At 34.1% G+C, this 10,956-nt stretch overlaps 1 protein-coding gene across 1 annotated transcript in view; it reads left to right on the top strand.

Annotated features, from left to right (window-relative positions):
* GNAT3 (G protein subunit alpha transducin 3) overlaps positions 1-10,305 on the top strand; it is a 46,332-nt gene extending 36,027 nt beyond the window's left edge. Inside the window, exons 6-8 of the mRNA XM_006088719.1 lie at positions 6,516-6,645; positions 6,833-6,986; positions 10,079-10,305. Coding sequence (XP_006088781.1) covers positions 6,516-6,645; positions 6,833-6,986; positions 10,079-10,269 — 475 coding nt within the window. The 3' untranslated portion in view covers positions 10,270-10,305. The remainder of the gene's footprint in view (positions 1-6,515; positions 6,646-6,832; positions 6,987-10,078) is intronic.
* Positions 10,306-10,956: the final 651 nt, after the last annotated feature.

The raw sequence follows: 10,956 nt of genomic DNA, 5'->3' as shown, positions 1-10,956 counted from the left end.
AAGCTTAGATTCTGCTAAATGTAGGCCTCTTGCTAGTAGCTCCGGCCATTTTATAACTCACTCTTAGTGGATAAGGTGAACCCGAGGAGTATGCTTCAGCAACCCAGCGTTTCCAAGAAGAGTACGGGGGAAGTATTTCCCAGAAGGTCTCTAACATGCCCCCTCGTATAAAACTAGGGGCATATGCTTCACGAGGATGAGTTTCACTCTATGAAATCATTTACACTTTTCGGGGACTTCTTTTATCTTGTAGGAACACACCAAATGCAGAGTTGTTGATATAAAATGCAAACCTATAACACTCACAATATTTGCTTTAATAAACCAAGGAATCTTTATATTCAGTTATGAGTGAAATAGATGTTCCAGGAAATGAACATGACTTCTGAGGTTTAGTGAGTTCATTGGCAATCATGTGCCCTGGTTTTAGAAGCACAGGCTTGTCACGTCCCATAGGGGCCTGCCAGCTCAGAGATATCTCCCTAACAGGCTGTCATTTGATTTTTTTCCCCTTTCCCTCTTCTCTCTGAAGGGACTTATAAATGACCAACAATACTAGAAGAAGCACATACCAGATGCATTATAGAAAAAGAATAGTTTCCATCCCAATTTATTCATTGCCCATCAGTGATATGCAGTGTAAGAAGTGCAGTCTTTGAAATTAGAAACGTGTGCATGCTAATCACATTTCTAGTACTTCTACATATGATCTTGGGGAAATCTTTCACCTAGTTTTAGCTTCCATTTCTTTTTTTTGCATATTAGGCTTTTATTATATAGGATAGGAATTTCTACACTATGCAACTACTACCTCTTTGCCGTCCACTAAAACCACTTTTCAGCTCTTTTCTTTTCTTAATAGGTTTTTCTTTCTCACTGACTCAAGAGGGTAAGTTATTAAAGGCATCTTCTATGAGGAAGAGAATGCAGGAAATTTCTCTACAAAATATTTTTTAAAGATTTAAATTTTACTATAAAAATATTAAAGAACACAGTTATACTTTTTATAGAACTCTTTTTTAAAATATATTTTTATTGATTTCAGAGAAGAAGGGAGAGGGAGAGAGAGGTAGAAACATCAATGATGAGAGAGAATTGACTGTCTCCTGCACAACTCCCACTGGGGATTGAGCCTGCAACCTGGGCATGTGCCTTGACCGGGAATCAAACTGTGACCTCCTGGTTCACAGGTTGACGCTCAACGACTGAGCCACACCAGCTGGGGTTTAAGGGAACTCTTTAAAATCAATTAAATATGTTTTTAAGTTGAGTCAGAGAAATATTAATCTCTTAATAAATTCTCACAGTTAAGTCACCTTTTTTCCTTTTTTTGAAGTGCTAAATAAGATTATCTAAAAGCATACAGGCATTTGCAGTGTAAAATTTTGTAGTATTTCAAATAGGAAATATAAAAACAATGTACATTCCAATTTATTTCAGAAAGCGCCCAGGTATTAAAATATAGTGCATTAGCATTGATTTGTATTCACATACCATAAATTATCATATCACTATTTAAAAACCAAATACTTAATTTACATATTAAATTAGAGTATTCAGGAATTTTAAACAGGAACTTCAAAATGAAAAATTATCTCTGCCAATGTACTGTATCATTTTCATGTATCACCTAATTTAGTGGAAATTACCTTTGAGTTCTTATCAAACCAGAACGCCAACTGTCAAACTGATAAAATTAATTACCTTTACAGGTTTTGAAATACTGTGTAAATGGAAAATGCAATGCAAATGTGAGACCTCTGATTTTTGTAAAATAATTCCTCAGGACAAAGAACTTACAGATTTATCAGAATTTTTTAAACAATTATAGAGAAGTCACTTTCCATGATTAAAAAACAATTGACAGAACATAAAACTATACAGAAGTCAATGAAAAGAGGTCAGAAAATATTACAACATAAACTTGAGATATTTTAAATTTAATATAATTATTTTCAACATTCGAATGGATATCATATAAAATAAATTATAATTTTCTTGAATTTGAAGTTGAGACATGCGCACTGTGTTAATTTCTGGGAGGTAGATTCATCTTAGCTCAGGAGTGAGTCTGGTGTCTACCCAGCAGCTATATTTCAACTTAGCTTTGTTATTCTCTATTAGGTCTCATAGAGCAATAACTCATGTATACTATCTATTTGATTAAGTTATGTTTAATATTACCAAAATAATAAGTTATAGAACATAATGTGTAATTTATTCTTGTGATAGAATTTATTTTAATGAATTTATAAATTATACTATTCAATAATTAGAGAATTACATAGTGGGCATTTTAAGTTCCAAACATGCACACAGACTTAACAAAAAGTATATAATGGGACTAACAATTATGGGAGTTTAGAGACCCTGGCTCCCTCACAGTTGTAAGTCCTTTTGATTCTGTTTTTTTAACCCCAAATAATTAAGGATTTTAGAATGACCTCTGTGCATATACTTTATGTCTGCAAGTGTCTACCCTGATTTTTAGAACAGGGCACAAGACAAAGACTTGATTAGGCCATTTTGCTATGGCTCTGTAGTGATGACACAGATCCACCTGTTGACCTGTCATGTAGCCATCTTAAGAGGTTATGCCAATTGTGTTAAAACCAAGTATCTTGAATAAATATCATAATTTAATAATTTAAAATAATACTTTAAGTAAATAATTTAAATAAATTCCTACTCAAATTAGATCTATTTTTTTGTGTGGTCAAATATGTAGATGTCAATAATTATGATTTTTCTAAGAGAATCACATGCTTATAGGGTGAGCAAAAACATTTAATAAATAAATTAGCTGCAGTAGCATTATTTATTTTTAGCTATCCTATGTCGTATAATGGTTTTGCAAGCACTGTAAAGGGCAGATTAATAATAATCTATTCTGATATGAAGTATGAATAATCTTGTGTGGTAAATATTTAGCCAATTGTTTACCATAAACCCATAAAACTCAAAAATTTATAATAGACTATAAACTCAAATGTTTAGTCAACTGCTTAATATAAAGCTATAAAACTTTGATGACTTGCCCTATATTAATGCTATGGGCAATTTAACAAATTATTGATGTTCTGCTATAAGTTAAAAGCCTGACCAGTCAATTTACAGCTCCATCATACATTTCAGGCATTTAAAAAGTTTTTTAAAAAAAGAATTCTAGCTTAAGTACCTTACTTAATAAGAAAATATATATTACCAAAAACAAGAACAAAATCCTTTACCCAAAATGAGAACTGCAAGTTCCAATCACTGTTATGGCACTCTGGTAACCTTAACTGTTTAGGGAATTAAGGGTATTCAAGCTGTATCACATGTCCGTTCACCAGATTAATTGCCCATATAGATTAGCCCAAACCAAATGTTCATCAGCAAGTATATGTGTTCTTTGTGTTTACTTTTGTTTTTCACAGAATGGTCATGATGGAATATAAACACACACACACATATATAAAATCACTGCTTCAGTGAAATGTATAATAAATAAATGCTCTACTTCGGGAATCTTCAAATTGTATCAATAGGATGTTATGCTTTATAGCTCTAAAATAAGCCTCAAATAAAAATTTAGAGAAAAAACTAAAGTGAAAAGTGATGCATGAAAAAGAAATTACGACAACAGCAGAAAAGCATAATGCAAGTTTTCTTAGAACTAACATTATATCCTGAAAAATCTATATAAAAGGAAAACTCCAGCTATTGGTCTGATTTCCTAATGAACATTTCAGTTCTATAATGTTTTCATTACTAGGGACTCTCTGTAAATCATTTTTAAATTAAAAATATATCAACATGAGAGAAACAAGATTATCCTCTCGGAGATAAAATATTTGGTTACCATGCAGGGAATCTGAGCAGTTATCTAAAGTCACATTAAGAATATTCTCAGATTTGCAAAATTTGAATATATCTGATTGAAAATATAAATGTGATTAAATAAAGAAAGTATCAATCAGAATAGATGAAGATAGGTTCATTGTCCATAAAAGGAGATAAAAGATGCCCCAAACAAATGCTAATAGGACTAATCCAAGCCCTGTTTAATAGGGAAAACTTAATCAAGATATCTTGGAAATTGGCTCCATCATTCTTACTGTGAAATCTGAATATTTGGCGCTCAGAACAAATATCCCATTCATCCAGTGACTTTTGTCCTGGCTCTGTGATTAGTTAGTTCTCCTTTATAAAATACCCACCATGGAAGCAAACCCTGACGAGAGGATTAGAGCAAAAAAAGAAGCAAGAATTATGGAGGTTCTTACATGTTAAAATTGAGTGGGTGGGAATACAAGGGGTGGATTTAGTTTGACAAAGCCCACCATAAGTTTAAACCTGGTGATGTACACTCCATCCTCAACTCACCAAGTTAATCCACAAGTTAATGCATTTTTGTCCAATGACAGTATCACATTTCTTTGCCAACAAATGATCCATCATGTATTTATATATGACTAAATGGAGAATATGTGAAACACCTAGAACACAGACTGCCTACAGTATCTCCATTAGAAAAATGAAACAAAACACCTGAAAGGTGGAGAATTTGCCCAGTGACCTGTTTGGCACCACATAGAACCATCTGACCAGAGGAGAAAGGACAGACTCCACAGCAAAGGTAATTGCAATTCACTCGATGAGGGTTTGAGACTTAACCAGATAATATGTCCTACCTGGGGACCTCTGGTTCAAAGTAAGTAGACTTAAACTTCATGATATCCACAACACACCATGTTCTCTCATTCCTTACACATGCACTTTATATTAAAAAACCCCCTCCATGCCATTAACCTGGAATATACTCATTTATTTAGCACATTTTTATTGCATGTCTATTGTGCATCAGGGATAGTGCCTGACACTGGGGATATAGCCATCACTACCTTAGATAAGGTCCCTGCCCTCATGAGGCCACTATTCTATTAGGGAGATAACAGATACTAAATATGTAAAACATATAAATAACCAAACCAGTTAACGACTGATTGTGACAATTACTATAAAGGAAATTAAGAGAGTGGTGTGATAGAAAGTAAGTGAGGGATGGAGAGAGCCTTCTTGGTGGAGGAGACATTAACACTGAGACCTGCTGAGAAAGAAGTGTTACTTAAGGAAAAGGGGAATCATGTCACAAGGAAAGGAGACAGACTACAAAAATCCTGAAATAGCAAAATTTAGGTTTGTATTAAAGGAACTGAAAGAATAACCTTGTGATTGGGCTGTATTAAAAAGAGGAACATGGTATGAACTTGGATAGGTAAGCAAGAACCAAAACTGCTGTGGCCTTAGTGGTCATTAAACCAGTTTGGGTTTGATTCTAAGGTGGAAAAGATGCCATTGAATAGTAGACCTCTGGCAATGGCCCTGGTCAGAAATGTTGGTGGCTTATCCAAGAGGAAAAGAGTTGGAAAGAAGTGGTTGAATTACAAACTGCATTTTTGATGTGTTCTCAACGGATGGTAAGGGGATGTGGGGCATTAAAAATGTAGTTTCTGTATTGGATTGCCATGTCCACATTGGTGCCTTGTGCCAAAATACAAAAACAGAAGGAGAACCAAATATTCAAACACCTCCTCTGAGTAAGTTTCATGATCCCACAGGCTGAAGTAAATCTCCCTCTAGGCTCACACTCTACCTTGTAGATGAGAATTTTATTAAATAATATTATAAAAATGTATTTGTTTTTCTATCACACAGAGAGCGCTTTGAAGATAGTGAGGATATTTTTTCATCTTTGTGGCTGTAGGTCTAGCACAATGTCTAGTGCATGAATTTATTTCTGGGTTCTCTATTCTGTTTCATTGTGTCTATGTGTCTTTTTGTGCCAATATCATACTGTTTTAATTAATATAGCTTTGCAATATAGTTTGAAATCAAGGAGTTTGATGCCTCCAGCTTTGTTCTTCTTCCTCTAGATTGCTTTGGCTATTTGGGTCTTTTGTGGTTCTATACAAATTTTAGGATTGTTTGTTCTATTTCCTTGAGAAATACCATTGGGATTTTGATAGGGATTGCATTGAATCTGTAGCATGGGCATTTTAACAATACTAATTCTTCCAATCATGATCAAGTTCAATAATCATTTGAATGAATGAATGTAGGAAGAGCTAAGAAAACAGCCCAGGAATTATATTATCAGAACTATGATAGTTTCCAATCTTCTTGTGGATTATATTAATTTAAGACTATATATAAACTTTGATCAAAATCTCCCAAGGCTAATCAATTTCTTACTAAAACTCAAAGCTACTTTAAATTTCCCACATGCTCAAAGTCAGTGTGTGATTTATTTTACTATAGTTTGCATGAAGTAAGAAAAGAAAATGATGAAATTTCTTCTTTAGTCCTTGAGCTGAAAATTGGACAAAGAAGATGTATTTTATAATGAATAAAAATCAAAAGACTACTTTTTAGAGATATAAAAGTATCCATTTAAAATTCTAAAAGTTAATCTTAATGAGAATTTTGGAGGCTATTTGCAAGTTTTGTTATTCTATTATTATTTTTTTAAGAATGTTCGATGTTGGTGGACAGAGATCTGAGAGAAAGAAATGGATTCACTGCTTCGAAGGAGTTACATGCATTATATTTTGTGCAGCACTCAGTGCCTATGACATGGTCCTAGTGGAAGATGAAGAAGCGGTAAGTCTAAAAGGAACATAAGGCCAGGGTGAAAAACAAGCATTTTCAGTTTGCAATATTACTACCACATTTTCCAACGCAATTAAGGCCTTCCAAAGGTGTTATTTCTAGATCCTTGTTTATCATGTCCAAGATTAATATTTTGCAAATAATAATTCTACACATTCTCATCTTTTAAACCAAACAGAACAGAATGCATGAAAGCCTTCACCTGTTCAACAGTATCTGTAATCACAAGTACTTTGCCACCACTTCCATTGTCCTGTTTCTCAATAAAAAAGATCTCTTTCAAGAAAAAGTCACCAAAGTGCATCTTAGTGTCTGCTTTCCAGAGTACACTGGTAAGATAATTTTCATATAACTACAGAGTAGTAAAAATTTATATAGATACATATTCCCTAACCTGGATCTTGACATGCAATATCTATGAGGTTGAGGCTTGTAGTACCTTTTGAGTCATGTGTGTGACCCAAACTGGAAAGAATTTTATAAGAGAAAACATCCCTACTTTGTCTGCATTAAAGCAAAGCTCTAATAAGTAAATAGGAGATGGTTAGATAGACTGGTGTTGCTACTCCATAGTAATGTATCAAATAATGTTGCAAACATTAAACATTGTAATAGGAATGTAAATTTTATTTCAAACTGGAATTTTTCATATATTTCCTAATGAAGCTTTGGAATGCTGTATTAGATCTCAGTGCCTCCTCAAAGTCTGAATTAAATTTCCTGAAGGATAGCATGAATGAATTTGAGAATAGTGGCACCCTTTCTTTTTCTAATTGTCCTAGAATCTAGGACCTAGAGTTTTAGTGCTGATCCTATTAATCAGTAATTATAAATGTCAGGTTCTCTAGAAGGGTTATTTTCCCTTTGGAAACTTTTTTTTTTTGCCAGTATATGCTCTGTTGACAGTAAAATTGGGTAAGATGGAAATATTTATGATTTATACACAAATACAATTTCACAACTTGATACATGAGTAACCCAGATGTTACTAGGACTATGGCATTCTGTCAAAATAACTATATGTGCTAGTCTATAGTTAGTGCTTGTATCTTTCTTCTGCATTTATAAATATTAATTATATGTTCACACATTTATCATAAGTTTAAATATCATGATTCTGTATTGAATATTATAAATTTTTATTTTATTTTAATTGATTTCAGAGAGAAAGGGAGAGGAAGAGAGAGCTAGAAACATCATTGATCGGCTGCCTTCTACATGCCCCACACTGGGGGTCAAGCTTGCAACCCGGGCATGTGCCCTTGACCAGAATCTAACCCGGGACCCTTCAGTCCACAGGTCGACTCTCTATCTACTAAGCCAAACAGGCTAGGGCTTGAATATTACAAATTAAATATAGGCTTACAATAATGCTTTCTTTTAACTACTAGAGTTTAGAAGAGAAAATACAGAGTTCCCATATATTCCTTCTCTCTGGTCAGCTCCCACAGATTCCCCTATTATTAACATCTTGCATTGCTGCAGTCCTTACAGTTGATGAACAGATATTGGTATATTGTTAACTAAAGTCAGCAGTTTCGCCCTAACAGGTTTGGCTCAGTGGATAGAGGGTCGGCCTCTGGACTGAAGGGTCCCAGGTTTGACTCCAGTCAAGGGCATGTACCTTGTTTGCAGGCACATCCCCAGTGGGGGGTGTGCAGGAGGCAGCTGATTAATGTTTCTCTCTCATCGATGTCTCTAACTCTCTATCCCTCTCCCTTCCTATCTGTAGAAAATCAATAAAATATATAAATAAATAAATAGATAAATAAGTAAATAAATAAATAAGTAAAGTCAGCCGTTTGCATTAGCGTTGTCTTTGTGTTGTACAGGTCTATGGGTTTTACCAAATGGCTGTTATGTGCCCACCATTACTGTGTTATACAGAACACTTTCACTGCCTTACAAATCCCTGTGCTCCACATTCATACTTCTCCTCGCCCTCCAACCCTTGGAAACCCCTGTTATTTTCACTGTTTCTATAGTGTTGCCCTTTCCAGAATGTCATATAGCTGGAATTATACAGTATGTGGCATTTTCTAATGCCTTTCACTTTTCAATATTAAATGCAATGTGCATATAAATGTCCTCCATACCTTTTCATGGATTGATGGCCCATTTGTTTTTATTGTGGAATAACATTTCATTCTTTAAACAAACCACTTTCTGTATCCTTTCATCTATTGAAGGATATCTTGGTTGCTTCCCGTTTGGGGCAATTATGGATAAAGCTACTATAAACATCCATGGGCAGGTTTTTGTGTATACATAAGTTATTGTGTAAATGCCTAGGAGTACAATTTCCAGATTATATGATAAGACTACCTTTAACTTTTTAAGAAATTGACAAATTGCCTTCAAAAGTGGCTGTATCATTTTTGCATCCCCATCAGCAATAAATAAGAGCTCCTGTGGCTCCACATCTTTGCCAGCATTTGGTGTTGTCAGTGTTTTGGAATCTTAGCTGTTACATTGTTTTAAAGATCGTCCCTTGTGGAATTTTTCTCCTGGTAATAATAAATAAAATCTTACCTTCTTGGAAAATCTTTATGCTACCATTCTCTCCTGTGTTAGGTACCCACTCAGCACATTCTGCTAAAGCCACAAGTAGGTCATTTTTAGGTGTCCTGTATTTGTTAGCCTTCTTATTTTATTTCTGCCTTTCTCAATTGATCCATTGTGTGTCCTGCTACTAGTCTAACTTCCTTTTAAGCACAGCCTTCATTGGCTCTTTATTTAACTTTACTAAAACATCAGTCAAGAATAGTTCTCTATCTTTCATTTCTCATTTTAGCTGCTTTGTTTAGTTAGCAACATAGTTCATGATCTGGCCCATACCACCTACTCTACTTGATTTCCTACAGTCCCTCTATGAAAATCTTTCATTTTTACCAAACCCAATTCTCCAAAATGCACATTAACTTCTCAACTCGACCCTGAAGTCTAGTGGTACAGGCCATTCTCACTCTCACTTTTGGTTTTCACTCATATAATTTTTCTGTTCTCTTCTAGCTATTCCTTAAGGTCTAGCTCAAATACCACCTCATTCTGCAGTTTACTTTATAACTTCTATTCTTTTCTTCATTTTGTTCATATGAAACTAAATGCACATATAGACACACAGACTTTAATATATATATAGGCTTCATTACTCACTTACTTGGTTGTGTAAATATATTAGTATTTCTCCTCTATTGATGTAGAGGTTAAATATTAGCCACTTGAAGTCCTCAGTGGTTAAGTATAGTTCCCAGCACAAAGTAGGCATTACATAAATCCCAGATAATTGAGAATTGCCAATATTGACTTTTTAGTACAGAGTACATTAAATAGAAGCACACAAAGTACAATCTTAAAACTTACTGATATTATTTATAATTTTATTTCTTATGCAATTAATGTTTAATTTCTTTTTTTTAAAAAGGGCCAAATACATTTGAAGATGCAGGGAACTACATCAAGAACCAGTTTCTAGACCTGAATTTAAGAAAAGAAGATAAGGAAATTTATTCCCACATGACCTGTGCTACAGATACCCAAAATGTCAAGTTCGTGTTTGATGCAGTTACAGATATAATAATCAAAGAGAATCTGAAAGATTGTGGACTTTTCTAACAACCTCTTTTTTCCTTCCATTCTTGCTTATGTATGTTTTTCAAGATATAGAAGGAAGGTGCTGTGTGATGGGTTGTTTTAATAGATATTAACATATCTAGAAATGTAAGTAGCATTATAAAGCAAAGAGTTTTCACGCAAAGTTTGAATTTATTGTCACCTGTATCTGGATCAGTTTTTATTTCTGTGGGACATTGAGGATGAGGTGGCTTTGATGTCCTCAGGTCTGAAAACTGGTATATGTCAGAAATTCTATCTCAGTACAAATCACTGGCATTGAATTTGCTTGGAAATTAAGTTCTGCATTGTAGCCTATTTTTGATCATAGAACAATTAAAAGTGCAAGGTAATCCATATTATTTCCATTGGCCAGATTTTGAGAGGCATTCATTTTGGTTGCTAATGTAACTGTGCCTGTACTATAGAGACTATTCAAAGGTGATGCATGTGGTGTTTTACTGGTCCATTATTCCTATTTAGCCAGCTGCAAATGAAATGTTCACTTGTTGATGCAAAATTACATATGCAAGAAAATGCATGCAATTTTATCTGTTTACTTTTTTTCCTTAGAAAATAGTATTAATGCTTAATTTACCTGTGGAATTGAAGATTTCAATCATCTATCTCTGCTGAATGAAAACAGGGGACAATGAATGGTCAAGTACACAGTGTAAAACTGTTAACAAG

This window comes from Myotis lucifugus, unplaced genomic scaffold (genome assembly GCF_000147115.1).
Source record: "Myotis lucifugus unplaced genomic scaffold, Myoluc2.0 scaffold_52, whole genome shotgun sequence".
In the NCBI taxonomy this organism is placed as follows: domain Eukaryota; kingdom Metazoa; phylum Chordata; class Mammalia; order Chiroptera; family Vespertilionidae; genus Myotis; species Myotis lucifugus.
The sequence above is the reverse complement of the archived record's forward strand: the minus strand, read 5'-3'. Positions and strand labels throughout refer to the sequence as shown.